This window comes from Dermacentor albipictus, chromosome 1 (genome assembly GCF_038994185.2).
Source record: "Dermacentor albipictus isolate Rhodes 1998 colony chromosome 1, USDA_Dalb.pri_finalv2, whole genome shotgun sequence".
Classification (NCBI taxonomy): Eukaryota; Metazoa; Arthropoda; class Arachnida; order Ixodida; family Ixodidae; genus Dermacentor; species Dermacentor albipictus.
Window position 1 is genome coordinate 517377505 of NC_091821.1, and position 20203 is coordinate 517397707.

Sequence of the window (20203 nt, forward strand, 5' to 3'; positions counted from 1 at the left end):
TCTTCTTCCCACATTACCAACTGTGACATCACCCCCATCGGAAAAAGCACCTTATTGGTGCGGCTCATTGGTCTGCGAAAGGTAAGGTTTTAAGACAGCTGACATGGATGATTTTAGAGAGAGAGGTGAAGGCGTCGTGGCATCCAGCGGAGGCTCTTCATATGTGATAGGGGTCACCTGGCGAAGGGTGCGGTAAGGGCCATAGTATCGCGAGAGGAGTTTCTCCGAAAGACCAACACGCTGAGTTGGATACCGAACTAGCACAAGAGCAGCTGGTTCGTAGTCCACGTCGTGATGGCGCTGGTCGTAACAGCACTTCTGGCGTGTCTGTGAAGCATAAAGACGAATGCGGGCAATCTGGCGTGCTTCGGTTGCTGTGGCTATAACATCCCGAGTGTGCTCTGTGGGCGAGTTGGGTGTGGTCGAAAGGAGAGTCTCGAAAACCAAAGTCGGCTCATGGCCGAAGAGGAGATAGAAGGGTGAATAGCCAGCTGTGGTGTGGCACGAGGAATGTTAGGCGAACGTGACAAATGGTAGAGCAATGTCCCAGTCGCGATGATCGGAGGAAACATACATTGCTAGCATTTCAGTTAATGTGCGGTTCAGGCGTTCGGTACGACCGTTAGTTTGAGGATGGTAAGCGGTAGTAAGTTTGTGCTTAGTAGCACAGGATCGAAGTAGTTATCTATGACTTTGGCAACAAAGTATCTTCCACGATCGGTGAGAAGTTGATAAGGTGCACCGTGGTCTAAGATAACGTCGTGCAGCAAGAACTCAGCGACGTCTCTAGCGCAGCTGGTCGGTAAGGCTCTAATAATGGCATAGCAAGTTGTTTAGTCCGTAGCGACGGCAATCCACCAATTTCCGTCATTTGATATAGGGAATGGTCCGAGAAGATCAACGCCAACGCGAAAAAAAGGGGTCGGTCGGTATATCCAAAGGCTGCAGCAGACCGGCAGGAGGCACAGCTGGTCTTTCCTGGCATTGACACGACTCACACGCGGCAGCATAGCGCCGGACGGAGCAGTTGAGAGGGGGCCAGAAAAACTGTTGCCAAATTCGGTCATAGGTCCACGTGACGCCAAGTTGTCCAGCGGTGGGAACGTCGTGCAGTTGCTGCAGTACAATCTGTCGAAGATGAGACGGTATGGCGGTTAGGAGCTCGGGCTCGTCAGGATGCATCTTGCGGCTATACAGAATGCCATTTTGTAGCACGAACATGTGAAGCGATGGGTCAGACGGATTAGAAAGCAGGCGTTCGATAATGGGCCGTAACGATTCATCGCATCGTTGTTTAGCGCCAATGTCTTGCAAGGCAGAGAGCGAAAGAATGCAGATCAGTGCGTCATCCACTAAACCGTCCGATACATTGACGGGATGACGAGGCAGGCAGTCGGCGTCCTGATGTAGATGACCCGACTTGTAGACCACAGTGTATGTGTATTCCTTGTGGGGATGCGCGACAGTCGCGCATCCCCTGATATGTTTTTCCCGCATAGCTCCCTTTTCCTGCAATCCAGCTTCGCCGCGTGGCCTGCGTGATGCTCACGGCAGTCGGTCTGGTTGAGGCGCAGTACGAGAGATGGCGCGAGTGTTGCGCTGCTAACGCCGCCTCCGGTGGGGTTACTTGGGAGCGAAAAGGAGAAAGCTATCTCTCTTTCCCAGCGGATCGGCGAACAGCGCGGACGTCCCGCGCGCACACCGATCCATGCTTCTGCGAGACCGTCTCGCGCGAACGACCAGGCGTTGGGATCCAGCATGGGGCGAACATATTCGCTCGTTATTCAGTCGCGGTGAGTCGGACTTCTAGATTTGTCGCGCGCCCACTGGCATGTTTTGTGGATCGCAACTCGGCTAGCAGGAATTAATCTATGAAAGGTGCAATAAATGCCCTTGTGATTGTTTGTACTACTGTGTTGTCACTCCTTTGTCCCAAGAGTGGATGTGAGAACACCACATCCTGCAGCCGTAGGACCCAGCGACTGAGGCGTCCGGTGGGATCCTTGAGGGAGGAAAGTCAAGAAAGGGTGTGGTGATCGGTTGTAACTGTAGATAGTCGACTATATGTGTAGGGTCGGAACTTGCCCATTGCCCAAATGAGGGTGAGACCCTCGCGCTCAGTAATCGAGTAATTTCGCTCGGTGGAAGAGAGGAAGCGGCTGGCGTAGGCTATAATGCAGTTGTGCCCACATTGGCATTGAGCTAAAACTGCGCCGATGCCGTAGCCACGGGCGTCAGTGCGGATTTCTGTCAGAGTGGAGGCGTCAAAAGGTGCGAGAACAGGAGGTGTGGTGATCAGCGTGATGAGCTGCGAAAAAGCAGATGCTTGTTCAGAGCCCCAACAGAAAGGAACGTCTTTCTTCAGGAGGTCAGTCAGGGGATGGGCAACATGGGCGAAATTTCCCACAAACCTGCGGAAGTAAGGGCAAAGGCCAATAAAGCTGGGAACATCTTTCACACAAGTTGGTAGGGGGAAATTCTGCACAGCATAAACTTAAGCGGGGTCGGGGTGAATGCCTGACGAATCGACGAAATGTCCGAGCATGGTTATTTGGCGGTGACCAAAGTGGCACTTGAACGAGTTGAGCTGCAAGCCAACAGTGAGAAAAACAAAAAGAACAGATGAAAATCTTTCAAGATGAGTTGCAAAAGTGAAAGAGAATACGATGACGTCATCCAAGGAGCACAAACGGACCATTTCAAACCACGCAAGAGCATGTCCATCATCCATTCGAAGGTCGCCGGGGCATTGCACAAGCCAAAGGGCATTACCCGGAACTGATATAGGCCGTGTGGTGTGACGAATGCGGTCTGTTCACAGTCCATTTCATCCACGGCAATTTGCCATTATCCAGAGCAAAGGTCCATAGATGAAAAAATAAATGGCACCGTGGAGACAGTCCAGAGCATCGTCAATGCAGGGAAGTGGATATACATCTTTCTTAGTGATCGTATTTAGATGACGATAGTCAACGCAGAATCGCCAACTGTTATCCTTTTTGACGAGAACAACAGGGGAAGCCCACGGGCTGGAAGAGTGTTCAATAATCCCTTTGGCAAGCATCTTGCCAACCTCGCCCTGGATAACATGTCGCTCAGAGGGTGACACCTGGTATGAGCGTCGGCGAACAGGTGCTGCATCGCAGGTATTTATACGATGCTTCACCACTCAGGTTTGGCACAAAGGGCGATCGTTCAGGTAAAAAATGTCGGAGTAGGACTCGAGGAGGCCACGGAGCTCAGCGGCTTGTTGGGTTGAGAGGTCCGGTGCATTCATCCTTGTAAAGTGGTCGGTTGGGGCAAATGCAGAAGGCGCAGAATGGGCATTGGTCGAAGACGGCGAAACAGATAGAATGGAAATTTTGCACTCTTGCGACGGTGACAACGTGGCAAGAGACATGCCTCGAGGAAGTACTTGTGGGCACTGTGCGAAATATAGGATGGAAAAACATGTCTGATTGTCCGCAACAGAAACGATGGTGTGTGTGGGAAGGAAACATTGTGAGAAAGCAGGACTGAAATCGCAGGAGTAAGGGCAGGTGGGCAGGCTAAAACAGGGATGCAGGTTGCTGCTAGAGATGGCAGGCGAATAAAATCCACGGAACGAAGCTGAGTTGGAGCTTGAGCAGGAAGGTCAACGGGAACAGGTAGGGGTAGGTCAAGTTGTACAACACCGGCTGAACAGTCAATCAGAGCAGAATGGGCGGCCAAAAAGTCGAGTCTGAGGATCACATTGTCACGGTACCGTGGGAGCACACTAAACAAAATGGACGTGTGGCAACCGGCGACACTGACACAAGCAGTACACATTCCAAGCACAGCCGAAGTTCCACCATCAGCGAACTGGAGCACTCGAGTCGGAGCAGGAGTATGTACTTTCTTCAAGCGCGTTCGAAGCTCCGCACTCATGATGGAAATTTGGGCTCCAGTGTAGATGAGTGCTGTAGCGGGCAAACCATCCACGTCCATGTCCAGAAGGTTCCGATCAATAGGCAGGGTCAGCAGAGGAATTTCAGGTCGGGGTTCTAGAGCAGCATCACCTCCAGGAGCTGCCCCAGCTAGTCTCCCGTCGGAGAGCGGCGACGGTAAGCTGGGGATGGAGAGCGACGCAGCTGGGGCGAACGGGAGCGGCGAGTATGTGGTGATGGCGAGCGGCTAGTCGTGGTGGCTCGAGCGTTGTCAGGTGCGTCTTCAACCTCGATGGAGAGTGATGGCGGGCGAGGATTAAGTGGGGCGTGGCGGTAGGCGGGAAAGCTTGGTCGAGAGTGGGCTGGCCAGGAACTTCGACAGTGGCGAGAGATGTGGCCCACACGTCCACACTAAAAGCAGATGGGTCTATCGTCATGTGTGCGCCACTCGGCCGGGTTGCGATAGCTCGGATATGGACCGTATTGGCTACGTGGAGCAGGGGCAGAGGCAGCAGACGAAGCAAAGTCAGGACGGCTGGCGGAGCAGATGGATGGAAGACCTACATTGGCAAGTTCTTGGCAAAGGACCGACTGAATGAGGGACACAAGCGGCCGGGATTCGTCAAAGCACTGCGTCACTGGCGTGGCAGGAGATGCTGCTTTAATTTCTCGCCGAACAATACGTACAACGTTCTCGGAGTAGCTGGGCTCACACGGTGGACAAATGTCTTCGCACGTCGATGAAGCTGCGGTATCAGGTAGACGCGTAAACTGTTGAACTATGCGGCCACTCTTCGCTTCTTCAAAGTGGCGACATTCGTTAATGATCTCATTGACCGTTGTTATGTTCTTGTAAACAAGCAGGTTAAACGCTTTGTCCGCAACGCCTTTCAAAACGTGGCTGACCTTGTCTGCCTCTGCCATATTGTTATCCATTTTGCGGCAAAGAGCGAGGATGTCCTGGATATATGTCGTAAGATTCAGTGGACGTCTGTGCACGGGTCCCAAGGTCCTTTTTTGCAGCGCGTTGGTGACCGACGGGCTTGCCGAACAAATCTCTAAGCTTCTGTTTTCACTAGTCCCAAATTGTAATCTCTTCTTCGTGTGTTTCGAACCAGACCCGTGCGGTTTTCTTGAAGTAGTATACTAAATTAGCCCACATAAGCGTGTTATCCCACCTGTTGTGTGGGCTGACCCGTTCGTAATTCTGCAACCAGTCATCGACGTCAACGTTGTGAATCCCGGAAAACATTCCAGGGCTGCGAGGCTGGGCCAGGATGACCGTCGGTGGCGATGGCGGGGCCGTGGTTGAACTCTTTCCTTCGGATGACATGGCGGCCAGGTTACGTCCGCTGCCGAGCTCTGTCCTGCGCAAGTGATTACCCAGCACCTCCACCAATGATGTTATGCGAAGGAAGAAGCGTGCGTCTATTCACAGATTACTTTTAATGGATGAGCCAGCAAGCGTAGAGCAGCGATAACACTAAACTCTTCTTCGTCGTCTCCAAGGCCACCATCAGCGTCCTCTTCCCACATTACCGACTGTGACAATATGATGGGTCCAAGGTAAATCACTAGATATATGCACACCTAGGTATTTAAATGTTTCACACTGTGTTAAAGTGCAGTTGTTAGGGAGTAGGACGGTACTACATAATTATGATGTCGATGAAAGCACATGTGAGAACACTTACTGATACTGAGGGACATGCACCATTTGCTGCACCATGCCTGTGTTTGGAGGAGATCTTCGTAAAGAACCAAGCAGTCTAAAGCATTTCTTATATGTCGGTATAAAACGAAATCGTCCGCGAAAAGGTGTATGTTGGAGGATAAGTTAAGTGGCAGGTCATTAATATATGTGAGAAAGAGGAGAGGCCCAAGGAACAGAGCCTTGGGGCACACCAGATAGTACAGGAGATGGGATTGAGGAGATTGAGTTAGCGGAAACAAACTGAAGGCGCTCGGTTAAAAATTCATGGATCCAATTAAAGATGTCTGGGTGAAGATTATGGTGCGATAGTTTATGCAGAAGAATAATAATAATATTTGGGGTTTTACGTGCTAAAACCACTTTCTGATTATGAGGCACGCCGTAGTGGAGGACTCCGGAAATTTTGACCACCTGGGGTTCTTTAACGTGCACCTAAATCTAAGTACACGGGTGTTTTCGCATTTCGCCCCCATCGAAATGCGGATGCAGAAGAAGAATATGTGACACTTTATTGAAGGCTTTTTCGAAGTTAATAAAGATAGCGTCAATGGGGATGTTGCGATCGAGATGAGAATTCAAATCATGTAAGAACAGAGCAAGTTGTGTGTTGCAAGAATGAGCTTTGCAAAATCCATGCTGATTAAGATTAAAGAAATTGACAGATGACAGGAAAGTGGCAATGTGGGAATGTACAACGTGCTCCATCAGTTTCGAGCAAACACTGGGGAGGGAAATTGGACGGTAGTTGCTTGGCTTTGTACGGTCGCCTTTTTTAAAAATGGTGCTAATTATTTTACCAATTTTCCAGTCAATGGGGACTGATCCCGTTGTGAGAGACTGTTGAAATATTAGCATTAAAAAAAGGCTGCTAATGTGCTTAGTGGTTTTGAAAACCTTGCAGTTAGTGCCATCAATACCACATGAGGACGAATTTTTTAAGGAATCTATGATTTTAATAATTCCGTTCACATTAAAAGTAATGTTTACCATAGAGGGATAAGTCGAAGGTGGTAACATGGGAAGAATTTCAGGGTAGTCACTAGTAAAAGCAAAACAGAATGCAGTGTTTAATGCTTCAGCGACCTCGGTTTCAGGGACTGGGGAGCCAGAATTGTCACTTAGAAAAACAGCACTGGACCACTGGGGATTAATACATTGCCAGAAACGTTCTGGGTTATTGGGCAACATAGAGGGCAATGGGTTGAAAAAAAAAACATGTTTGGCCTCTGCGACCTGCGTGTCACATTGTTTGACCGCAAGGTAATATTTCTCTCACTTAAGTTCAGATTGAGAAGAGTTTGCAGAATGGAAGAGACATTTTTTCTTGTTGTTCAGTCATTTTAGTGTGTTGTTAAACCATGGGGTTGGTTTCCGTTCATTAATTGTTATGGTAGGAATGTACACTTTAACCAGACGCAAGAATTCAGATTCAACCAGTAACCAGTTAGACTCAAGTGAACGAAGATAGAAGTCACTTGTGAATATATCATAAAAGGTTGTTAAATATCGGATCATGCTGTCATAATTGCCTTTGTCGTAAAGCATGAGTGTTTTTTTAAGTTTTTGTTTGATTGGATATATAGCATGAAAAAGAAGCATGCAGTATCTTATGGCCGCTGTGGCCGTTCTGGTACAAGATAGGGGAAAGGTTATCAGCGTGTGAAGTTAGTACCAAATCCAAGATATCAGATGAATGGTCTGTAGTGCGAGTGGGATGACTGACAACTTGGGTTAATCCAAATGTGAGACACATGTTCGCGAACTCGTCAGCCATGTTATTTTTTGATACTGAGGAAGATAGATTACACCAATTGATTAATGGGAAGGTAAAATCGCTTAATAGTAGCCCAGGCGTGTTAGGATATGAAGTAGTTATCTTGCATGAGGCGTCATGGAAAGGTGGCAAACATGAAGTCAGCAGAAGGAGGGCGATAACAAATGCCCAGAAGGATTTGCGGGAAGGATGCGATACAATAAAGCCAAAGTAGTTCAAGAGATGCGGATATGGTCATTGGGATGCAACGTAGATGATGACTTGTGGCGATAAGGATGCCACCACCACGAGTATCATCGGCTCGATATTTACGAAATATGTCGAAGTCGGGAAGGAGGGGCAGGATCCCGGAATCTAGAACAGATGAATTAAGCCATGTTTCTATTAGACAAACAGCATTACTTGAAGATGAGCTGATGAGGCCACATAAAGAATCACGCTTTGGAATGACACTGCAGATATTAGTGAACAAAAAAGCAATAGGACTAGGAGGGGTAGAATGAGACTTCGACTTCGGTAATTGCTAAGCCTTGCGTTCAACTAGCTTATCGGCTTGCTAGTCGAAAATGTAGGTTTTGTTACTGGGAACAAGTTTGTCGTAACATAAGTTAAACGAGATATTGTTCGTCTTTCCAGATTCAATGAGGTGCTTACGAGCTAGGTGATCCGCGGGGGAAAAATCTTCGAAAATGCTGAAAGTTGTTCCTCTGAATTTCTTAGCTAGTGAAAGGATGTAGTCTTTATCTTTGAAGTGATCGAATTTAACAATTACTGGTCTGGACCTGTCACGGTGATGAGTTCTGAGCATATGAGCGCGCTCAATTTCACGTGGTTGAATAGGAGAATGAATGTGCTAGATGCAGTGAACAAGGTTACAACGACGAGATCTGTTGTCAGCGCGGGCAGTCAGAACAGACACATGGGCCAAGCGAGCAGTAGTTGTCTAACGTAGTGTGTCAATTTCAGCCTTGGTAGCTGCGACTGCTGTGGATTCAGTTTCGATTTTGGCCAATCTAGAGTTAAATTCAAGAAATCGTTTTCCGTAGTCTGACAAGGTTACTTAAATTGATTTAAGGTGGTCTAGAATAGCTGACTGCCCGGACTGAAGCTGTCATAAAGTAGGAAGTAGTTCAGAGTTTGCCGCATCAGCAGCATGAAAGGGACCCGGGTTCGATTCAACATCACCAGACATTAGTAACAAGTCAAACAGAATGCAAGAACACTCATAAACAGTGGTGCAAATTGAATGTGGGCACGGCAGCATGAGCGACGTTCTAAAACTAGTTCGCTTAGAAAAAAAAGGAGTAACTATTAGTTACCTGCATGGTAAAAAGGAACGGTTGGTAAGCATGAACCATCGTTGACGTGCCGCCAAGCCCACTGAAAGCGGAGTGGCACTGGGGAGGCAACATATGTTGTCTTCAGAAGAGTATAGGCTTGGGCTGGTTGGTAATACATAGTTACACTGGAAGCATAGCGCGGGAAGGACGATCGACAAAGACTAGACAGGACAAGCGCTGTCTCGACATAAATGATGACATAGTAGCAGAAGCAGAACAGTAACATGGGTTGAGGTACCATGTTGGAAGGTCACCGACGGCAGATGACAGGGCTTGATTGATACATTTGCGTACACGGCAGGTGCAGTGGTGTGAACAAGAGAAGGCCGTCACACGAAGTACAGGATGGGTCCAGGAGCGTACATAAAGTCACAGCTGTTCTGCAGCAAAGTAATGGAATCAGCACGGCTTCCGAGGGCAAAATCCAGGGGTCTGATCGACGCCAGGCCTAGGAACTGCATGGAAAAAAGGGGCGGTAGGTAAGTGTGAACCATCATTGATATGGCGCCAAGCCCACTGAAAGCGGGGTGGCGCTGGGGAGGCAACATATCTTGTTTGTGCACATGGCAGGCGCAGTGGCGGGAACAAAAGAAGGCCGTCACACGAAGTACGGGATGGGTCGAGGAGCGTACGTGAAGTGACCGCTGTTCTGCAGCAAAGTAATGGAATCAGCACGGCTTCCGAGAGCAAAATCCAGGGGACTGATCGACGCCAGGCCTAGGAACTGCATGGCAAAAAGGGGCGATTGGTAAGCATGAGCCATCGTTGACGTGCCGTCAAGTCCACTGAAAGCGGGGTGGTGCTGGGGAGGCAATATATGTTGTCTTGACAGAAATGACGTAGTAGCAGAAGCGGAACAGGAACCCGGATTGAGATACCATGGTGGAAGGAAGGTCACCGATGGCAGATGACAGGGCTTGATACATTTGCGCACACAGCAGGCACAGTGGTGTGAACCAGAGAAGGCCGTCGCACGAAGCACAGGATGTGTCCAGGAGAGTATGTGAAGTCACCGCTGTTCGGCAGCAAAGCAATGGAATCAGCACGGCTTCCAAGGGCACAATCTAGGGGACTCATAGAGGCTAGGCCAATGAACTGTACGGCAAAACGGAGCGGTTGGTAAGCATGAACCAACTTTGACATGCCGCCAAGCCCACTCTGGGCATGGCGCCGCGCGCTACTTCAGGTAGTGAGTGGTGATGTTGAGATAGCGAAATGTCGTTTGGCACGACCTCATAGTCGAGTGCGCCAATGAGTAGGATGAACTTGTAGGGCCCGAAATAGCGGCATAAAAGGTTCTCACTACGTCCTCGTCGGCGTATTCGGGTTCAAACCCAAACGCGGTTGCCGAGGTTGTACACAACCGCGGTAACCCATGAACATGACAAGCAAGCTATTTCCTTCAGTGCGCATGTGCGCACTCTTTCTGTCACACCTTCCCTCTCCCCTTGTCTTTTCTTTATATTTCCGAGCGTGAATAAACCCGGCGTTCTTCGGCTGGAACGACTGTCTCGTTCACTACGGGAGGGGCGTTGCCTCCACCCGTCAACCATCGCAACAGTGGCGACGAGAACCCCCACGGATACGCAACAGTGACCGGGCACCAGGCACGACACGGAGACGCCCATCAGCCCAGCCACGACCATGGCCCTCAATCTTCCGGATTTCATAGAGGACACAGATAAGTGGAACGCAAATCTCGTAAAAGTCGACGCTTACTTTGAAGCAAACAAGGTTACAGACGACGCCAAGAAGAGAGCCTTGTTGGTTGCGGCGTTAGGATCTAGGACCGTGGAAATTCTTTGCGGTAGAGTAGCACCTAGAAAACCGAGCTCGCTAAGCTATGAAGAAGTCGTTTCAACCTTGAATGAGCACTATGATCCATCTCCTAACGAGATATCGGAAAGTTTCAAGTTCTTTCATCGAAGGCAACAAGAAGGAGAGTCTATGCAGGCGTTTATCGTAGTGATTCGTCGAATAGCCCATAACTGCAATTTCTCTTCGATGTTGCAGCGAATGCTGAGGGATCGCATCGTTTGCGGACTGCGGTCGAAAAACTTGCAGAAACAGCTACTAACGAAGAAGGATTTGACTCTTGCGGAAGCCGAAGCACTTGCTCTAGCAGCAGAAAGCGCAGAGCTAGGTTCGCAACAGATAAACAGTCAAGGTGACGCCATCGATGGGCTCAACTTTCAACGGAAAGGGGAACCCGCAATATCAAGGAATGAACCGAGTATGTCAGTGCAACAATGTAGCTGCTGTGGCAGACAAGGGCATCAAGCCATTGCGTGCTCGCTGCGAAGGCGCCGGTGTTACAAATGCGGGCGACAAGGTCTCTTGGCGAGAGTATGCTCGCGAACAGTTCCCGCTCCACGAACCTCGGCGATAACCGAATGTTCAGCTGAAATTGAAGACAGCGGTAGCAATGCATTGCAAATATGGTCAGTAAAAAGTAATGAATGTCTGGTTCCGCCCATACAGAAACTCTTCACGTGGAATGGAATTCCGCTGAAAATGATAATCGCCACCGGTTCGCCTGTCTGCGTGGTGCCTAAAGCAATATACGAAGCTCATCGTCATAAGTGGCCACCGTTTTGTGAGGCTGCGCTAACCCTTTCATGTTACCTTGGAAAGCTGCCAGTGCTGGGCGTTCTTGCAAATGCAAGCTTCCTATAAGTCTGCGACAGTTGACTGCAATCTCGTAGTGTTGAACTGCGAAGGCCCTAGCCTTTGTGGCCGTGACTTACTGCAGAAACTGGAAATAGAAGGGGCGCCGCTTCTTCAGATCATGTCGCAGTCAACCGAAGTGAAGCTGGAGAGCCAAGGAGCAGCACCCGTGATGGAGCAGTACGCTGACCTTTTCACGGAGGGCTTGGGACTCATCAAGGGGCCACCCGCACGGTTGCATATAAAGGACGGAGCAACACCAAGGTTCTGCAAGGCAAGAAACGTTCCGTTCGCTCTGTTAGACAAGGTCTCCGCCGAGTTAGACCGACTCGTGGCCGTAGGCATTATCTCGCCTGTTTCCTATGCAGAATGGGCCACACCGGTGGTTCCCGTATTGAAAAGCGATGGGACAGTTCGCATCTGTGGAGATATTAAAGTAACACTGAGCACAGTTTGTGAAATGCAAAGGTATCCTCTACCCGTAGTAGACGACCTTTTCGCTATGCTTCGCGGGGGACAGCAGTTCAGCATCTTGGATTTACGCGATGCCTTCAACCAAATTCTTCTAGACGAAGATTCGCGTAAATTAGCTATTTTAAATACACACAAGGGCCACTTCTGCTATAATCGACTGCCATTTGGAATCGCGTCTGCACCTGCGATTTTTCAAAGAACGACTGAGTACATTCTGCAAGGTCTTCCAGGGGTGCAAGCGTACTTAGATGATGTCTTAATAGCAGATGCGAAGGATAAGCCAAATACGAATCTGCAAGCAGTCCTGCAGCGTTTCAGGGAATACGGCATCAAGCTCCGGGCGGAGAAGTGCCGACTAGGCGAACCGTCCGTTACGTATCTAGGACAGAGAATTGATGCCGCAGGGTTGCACCCGTCAGAGAAGAACATCGAGGCAATTAAGCTGGCTCCGACTCCTCGAAACGTTACGGAGCTTCGGTCCTTTTTGGGCATGCTCACTTTTTATAAAAAATTCTTGCCTAATCTGTCCACGCTCCTCAGCCCCTTATACCGACTTCTAGAAAAGAAATCGAAATGGCCTTGGGAAGGGCCTGAGGATGAGGCATTCCGGAAGGCTAAAGCTGTTTTGTGTTCCGCTCCGGTGCTGACTCACTTCGACTCCGCAAAAGAGCTATTTTTGGAGGCTGATGCGTCACCCTACGGCGTGGGAGCAACTTTATTCCATCGCATTGCAGGACAGTATCAGCCCCTAGGATTCCGATCTCGGACGCTCACTGCCGCAGAGAAGAATTACTCGCAGATCGAGCGTGAGGCATTAGCACTCGTCTACGGTGTCACGAGGTTCCGAGATTATCTGCTGGGCAGGCAATTCACACTAATAACTGACCACCAGCCATTGTTGGGTCTCCTAAGAGCGGACAGGCAAACCCCGGTTATGGCCGCTGCCCGCATTCAGCAATGGGCAATCATACTCGGGGCCTACCGATATCGATTGCAACATAAGCCTGGAAAATTAATGTGCAATGCCGATGCTCTGAGTCGCCTGCCTCAACCGTTACAGGACGAAGTGGACCAGGAGGATGAGGCCCAAATTGTACTGACCCTGGACCAGTGGGATCAGCCTGCCATGCCGTTAAAGGAACTCAAAGCACTCGCCGTCGCTGATAAGGTACTCTCACAGGTACGCAAGTACACACAGGAAGGTTGGCCGCGCAGTTTTGACATGGAAACGAGAGAGATGGCAGAGTTCTACAAAAAGCGGCATGAGCTGTCTGTTACTGAAGAAGTGCTCTACTGGGGTCATCGTCTTGTAGTGCCGACAAATGCGCGAGGGAAACTGCTAAAGCTTATACATGCAGCCCACCAAGGCGTGTCCGCTATGAAGGCAAAAGCCAGGTCTTTATTTTGGTGGCCCGGCTTAGACCACGACATCGAGCGCATTGCAGCGACCAGCCACAACTGCGTGCAAACGTTACCGATGCCTCAGGCTAAAGAACCAGTAAGTTGGCCCGATACGCGCGAAAGGTGGTCACGCTTGCATATCGACTATGCGGGACCAATCAAAGGGAAAATGATTCTGATAGTCGTCGACTCACACACAAAGTGGGTTGAGGCGGTTCCCATGTCGCAGGCTAACGCTCACAGCACCATTAATGCCCTCAGGACAATATTTAGCCGTTTCGGTATATCGCGCACGGTCGTGTCAGACAACGGGACGCCATTCACATCATGGGAGTTCGGCAGTTTATGAAGCGAAATAAAATAGTACATATTCAGGCACCCCCCTATCACCCCCAGAGTAATAGCCTAGCCGAGCGAGCCGTGCGCACCGTCAAAGAAGGCTTGACGAAGATAGGAGGCAGTTTCGTCATAACGTCGTTGGCCCGGCTGTTGTGCAGTTATCGAAACGCACCACACCAAGGAGGCCCTTCTCCTTCAGAGATGCTATTAGGTTACCGGTTGCGCACAAGACTGGACATGTCTTTTCCTCCCAGAGCCTGCCCTGCTAAAGCTGTGAATGACTCGAGCTGAAACTTTGCACCGGGAGACTATGTGTACGTGCGAAATTACGGCGTCGGCGATAAGTGGGCCCCAGGCACTGTGGAAGCTACTTCCAGCGCTCGCCTCCTGGATGTTAAGACTGCAGACGGGTTTGTCCGCCGCCACTTGGATCAAGTTCGTAAGCGGACCACAGATGAGATCCCAGCAGCCGTCGACCTGTCGAGGCTTCCTACAACGGTTTCCCCGGTAATAAAGGAACCAGGGACCTCTGAAACACCTGAGAAAATACCAGAAGTGCAACCGAGCTCAGGAGCTACGTCGCTCCACACGATAAAAGAAACCTGTCGTGCGTTTTGGTTACTAAGGGTGAAGAAATGCGGTAACCCATGAACATGACAAGCAAGCTATTTCCTTCAGTGCGCATGTGCGCACTCTTTCTGTCACACCTTCCCTCTCCCCTTGTCTTTTCTTTATATTTCCGAGCGTGAATAAACCCGGCGTTCTTCGGCTGGAACGACTGTCTCGTTCACTACGGGAGGGGTGTTGCCTCCACCCGTCAACCATCGCAACAACAACATAACGTTGTCAAAGGTTGTAGTGTCGGTTGTCGGTCCTCTGCTGGTTCTTGATCCGCAGGCGGATGAGCTGTCGGGCTTCACCGCGCTGGAGATAGGTCGTGACGTCAAGATACTTTTCATCGGTGACATGCGGCAGCATGGCACCTTCTGTGTTGTTTCTTGCGCCGTCGTGTTGTAAGCAAAGGTTACGTACTATCGGCCAAAAAAGTAAACGGACCACGGCACCGGTGGCCGGAGCGGCTGCAGGGCCACACTGGGGCGCTGCTATCTCGCTCCGCGCGCTGACGGCGAGAGTGCCCCGAGTGACGTCAGACTTCACCCTCTCTCTCGCCCGGGGCCTTGTCGCGCTTGATAAATTTCTAGTGCGCCGTTCGGTTGCTCTGCTGCTGACGGTCGCGACGAAGGGGACTGTGCATCGCCGGTAGTTTAGCACATTGGCGCTTTCGAACAGTAGTGGACGGCCGCGGGGCATCAAACCGCGCCACTGAGAAGGAACGAAGACTCGTTCTTAACGTTGTTTTGCTTATATTCACCATACCTCTCATATTAGTGCATTTCGCTATCGTCCACCGCTGCTCGATTTTAGGCAACACAACGAAAGCAGCCGCAACGGCGGCTACGGTGACGCGCGCTTGCAGGTGCCAAGCTTTACTGCCGGCGCGGGTTCTCTGTCGATATTACTTTTCCGGCATTGTCTCCAGCAGTGGGTTTATTGACTATAGCAGTGCGCCTCTCCACACTGCTTTAATTCGCTACTGCAATACACAGTCCGTTATGACATTTTCTTTACAAAAGTTCCGTCAGAAAGAGATGATTGGAAAGTCTAATCGGAAAAACAAGTCGCTCGTGAAAGTTTATTCACGGAAGAAAATAAAAAATGGGGTTCCATGCGTTGAAAAGGTCCTCAATGGGATGAAAATTCGCCGTCGACCGCGATGACTTGGCCTACTCGCCTTGGCATCGAGTCATAGAGCGCGGCCACTAGCTCCGGACGTCCGCGTAGTGCTTTCCACTCTTCACGGCACGCCAAAGCTGATCCGCTGTGCCACCACACAGGCGCCGTGAGGCAAGAGTCTTCTTCAACATTCCCCAAATGTTCTCGATGGGGTTAAGATCAGCCCCGTTAGGCGGCCACGGAAGCTGACGCACAGCGTAGCTCTCCAGAAGTGCGCTCACAGCGCGAGCTTTGTGCACAGGGCTGCGGTCGTGCTGGAACATGTAGCACCCGTCCCGGAATGGCCCGTCCAGAACGTATGGAATCAAGTGCTTGACGAGGAGTTCGCAGTACTTCGACCCAGTGAACGAGCCCTCAATCCGCACGAGTGGACCAAGGCCGTCCTTACTGATGGCGCCCCAAACACTAACCGAGCAGCGGCCGCTGCTGAGCACGCTGTGGATGTGGCCGGGGTCATATCTGGGCATATGAGAGAGCAGTCATTAACATATGTCGGGTACAAAACTTTACGCGCAGCCACCTCACTCTGCTGTAGAAAATAAAATAATGAAGGCTTAAATCATACCCTTTCTAACATTCAGCTCGCTGATATGCAATGACGCAAAAGAAACACTTCCTAGTCAATTCTGCACCTACGTGCAGTCATGCAGTAAGACGAGAAATGAGGCTGTACAGCATTCTTAAGGCTAGTATGCGTTGCAAACAATCCCTATTTTTTAGCACTGACTAGCTACGCAAACGTTACCCGCAATTTCCCTCAGCTGCAAGGATGACAGGTCGTACCTGCTGTTCAACGGACGCCACAGACACTGCTGTTGGTCCCAGCGTGTGCTGAACGTTGACTCATCCGTGAAGATGACCTCCCGCCACTCCTCTGCAGTCCATTGCTCGAACGCTCGGGCAAAATTCAGTCGCTCTTCCCTCTGCTTCGCCGTCAGGTGCGGCTTCTGAGCGGCAACGCAGTTCATGAGACCTGCCTCTCGCAGTCTGCTCCTGATAGTCTCGCTGCAGCAACTGAGGTCCAGTGCGTCGCGAATTTCCCTGGCGTTCAGAAAGGGGTCAACAACAGCGGCAGCAACTATCTGTTGGTCCTCTTCCAACGTTGTAAGCCTTGGCCGCCCACTGCGCTGAGCATCAGCAATTCTGCCGTATTCATCCCTATAGGCTTGAATAATGCGGCTCACCGATGTTCTGCTCCTCCTGGTGCGGCTGCAGATTTCACGCTGAGGGACACATTCTATGCTAAGCCGCACGATGCGCCTTCTCTCCTCGATCGGCACCCGAGATGGCATTTTTGTGACGGAACGAATGCGACTGTTCTCGTTTTTAAACATTTCCTAGTCTTCCAGTGTCCAATGGCTGGACACAACCATATCTGGATAGCAGCGCGCACTACAAAGCGCGTCGCCGACACCGTTCCAGAGAACAAAAAGGAATATTGAACGCCGGTGTCCTCCTATTAGCGCCTTTGCTGTGGCACAGCGGATCCGCTGCATCATACCGTGAAGGAAGGGTGGGAAGCGCTGCGCGGACGTCCGGAGCTAGTGGCCGCTCTCTATGACTCGATGCCAAGGCGAGTAGGCCAAGTAATCGCGGTCGATGGCGAATTTTCATCCCATTGAGGACCTTTTCAACGCATGGAACCCCATTTTTTATTTTCTTCCGTGAATAAACTTTCACGAGCGACTTGTTTTTCCGATTAGTCTTTCCAATCATCTCTTTCTGACGGAACTTTTGTAAAGAAAGTGTCATAACGGACTGTGTATTGCAGTAGCGAATTAAAGCAGTGTGGAGAGGCGCACTGCTATAGTCAATAAACCCACTGCTGGAGACAATGCCGGAAAAGTAATATCGACAGAGAACCCGCGCCGGCAGTAAAGCTTGGCACCTGCAAGCGCGCGTCACCGTAGCCGCCGTTGCGGCTGCTTTCGTTGTGTTGCCTAAAATCGAGCAGTGGTGGACGATAGCGAAATGCACTAATATGAGAGGTATGGTGAATATAAGCAAAACAACGTTAAGAACGAGTCTTCGTTCCTTCTCAGTGGCGCGGTTTGATGCCCCGCGGCCGTCCACTACTGTTCGAAAGCGCCAATGTGCTAAACTACCGGCGATGCACAGTCCCCTTCGTCGCGACCGTCAGCAGCAGAGCAACCGAACGGCGCACTAGAAATTTATCAAGCGCGACAAGGCCCCGGGCGAGAGAGAGGGTGAAGTCTGGCGTCACTCGGGGCACTCTCGCCGTCAGCGCGCGGAGCGAGATAGCAGCGCCCCGGTGTGGCCCCGCAGCCGCTCCGGCTACCGGTGCCGTGGTCCGTTTACTTTTTTGGCCGATAGTACGTCAGGGCAGCATCCCTGGTCTTGTGTTTGACGTCGACGTAGATTGCTAGCATGTAGGCGAGTGTCTTATTCAGGCGTTCCCTAAGAACATTCATCTGCGGGTGGTAGGCAGTTGTCCTCCTGTGGCTTTTTTTTTCTGCTTTGCAGAATGGCTTGGGTTAGCTCCACTGTAAAGGTTGTTTTTTTTTTTTTTGTCGGTGATGAGGACTTCTGGGGCGCCATGTCGCAGCCGGATGTTCTCAACAAAGAATTTCGCTACTTCGGCAGCACTACCTTTTGTAGAGCTTTCGTTTCAGCGAAGCAGGTGAGGTAGTCCATCGCCATGACGATCCACTTATTTCTGGATGTGGATGTCGGAAAGGGTCCCAACAAATTCATCCCGACCTGCTGAAACAGTGATCGTGACAAGGAGGCTTGATCAGGGGTGCTATAACGTGAAACTATTCCAAACTTTTGTATTCCAATTCTTCAATCAGGCCTCCACGATTGGTCAAAAACTTTTTTGGAACACCCCCACTTCGCTTGTCTGTCATGCGACGTCACAAAAACCGCTATCTGATATGACGCATACACACTGATGATGCGTGATTAAACTGAACAAAATAAATATAGTTATTTCAGATTCGTCGCCTTTTCGCCGTTAGACCTCGGCTATTGGTTTAAAGTTTTAGGGCTGCAGCTACTTCACCTGCCTGTGACACGACGTAACAAGACCGCGAAAACTCACCACGTCAAAGTGACTTGTACGCGTTAAAGATGCTTTAATATGCCGAACAAAACAGAATTTTTTTTCTTAATAGCCGCAGGCTGCCCGGTTCCGAAAGTAATAAAAGATGGCTGCCGCCGATTGCTCAGGCACTGGCTACTTGCACCTGCCGGAGAGCCATGGGTTTATTTGCGTATTATAAAACTTCATGCGTGGCTGTGTAACGTTTTCGAGCACTTTCAGCATGTTTACGCCCTCGTTCTGTCAACTCTCCTTTGCTGAGGATCCGTTTTAGCGTCATTCGTAAGCTTCCGTTGCATGCCGCCGCGATTTTCGGCCAGCCACCGGAAGCTGTGCAAGAGAAAGCAGACCAATCGCAGACGCCGGCACCATCGATTCCCTCTCCGCTTGAGCGTGCTCCTCACCGTGATCTCGTCAGCGAATTAGATACGAGAAGCCGCTCAGTGTAGGCAATGTTATTCGTTTTTCAAGCAAACAAAGGTGACCTATGAACGAGGAGAGCGTTTGATTGGTCTGTTCAGACAACACTGCAGGTTACCGCCCGATGCTTGCGTAGGCGGTTATACAAATTTGACGTCAGGAGAATGGAATAAAAATATATTGGAATAGTTTTGCATTGTAGGGCCCCAGCGGTAGTAATCCTGCTGTCCTTGTTGGGGATGTCTTGCGTCGCTGACAGTCTCAGCATGTCTTGACGTAATGGGCAAGGTCGGTGGTCAGGTGCGGCCAATAATATTGTCACCCAGCTATTACAACTAAAAGAGTTTACCACCGACAGGTCGGCAAAAAAAAAAAAAACGTCTGCCTTTAGCGATGGCTGGTCCTCGGAGAGCGCGCGCGCAACCACGACCTTCGTCGTTCTCGCCTTAAGGGTCCCGTGTCATCACGCGCAAACTGATTTCGCGTCATTGCTCCCTTCTCAAAAGCGACCGGCCCAGTCGCTTCAAGGGCAGCGGGCACGCACTATGGGCAAGAGTGCCAACATGAAAAGACAAAAAAACATACTGGAATGTACACAATGCTGAAGCGGTTTGTGAGGGTTGCTTATCCCTCGCGTGCGTAGTATGGCTTCATCCGTACTACGTGGACGACTTCAGCACGGGGACGGCGTCGGTTCGAACCAGGATCAGAGCTTTGAGGCACCACCTCGTAGTTCACATCACTGAGGTTGCGTACAACTTCATAGGCGCCGAAATAGCGGCGAACAACTTTCTCTGAGAGCCCGCGGTGTCGGATAGGTGTCCACACCCACACGCGGTCGCCTGGTAAGTACTGGACATTCCGTCGGGTCCGGTTGTAACGGTAGGCGTCGGTATTCTGCTGGGTGCGGATGCGATTCCGAGCAAGCTGGTGAGCTTCCTCGGCTTTCTCTTCGAAATCTTTAGCGGTGTCATTCCTTGTGGTTCCGTGGTCTACCGGGAGCATGGCGTCTAAGGGGGTTGTAACGCGACGTCCGTAAACAAGCTCGAATGGTGTAAACTCGGTGGTCTCCTGCACAGCGGTATTGTAAGCAAACGTGACGTATGGCAAAATTTCATCCCATGTTTTATGTTCCACATCAATGTACATGGAGATCGAGCATGTCTGCTAATGTTCTGTTTAGGCACTCTGATAAGCCGGTAGTTTGAGGATGGTAGGCTATGGTCTTTGGGTGGTCGGTGTGCGTCAGTGTGACGACTTGTTGCAATAACTCCGCTGTAAACGTTGCACCGCGGTCAGTAATGAGGA

At 50.4% G+C, this 20203-nt stretch overlaps 1 protein-coding gene across 3 annotated transcripts in view; it reads left to right on the forward strand.

Annotated features, from left to right (window-relative positions):
* Positions 1-20203, forward strand: part of LOC135912451 (COMM domain-containing protein 8-like) — a 211299-nt gene that overhangs the window by 157445 nt on the left and 33651 nt on the right. The window contains exon 6 of one of the 3 annotated variants that reach the window (XM_065444892.1): positions 9038-9188. The exons of 1 other annotated variant lie outside the window; for it this stretch is intronic. In XM_065444892.1, the coding sequence (XP_065300964.1) occupies positions 9038-9103 (66 nt within the window). In that variant the 3' untranslated portion in view covers positions 9104-9188. Of the gene's footprint in view, positions 1-9037; positions 9189-20203 lie in introns of those variants that run through there. One more of the 3 variants, XM_065444895.1, reaches the window with a different exon arrangement.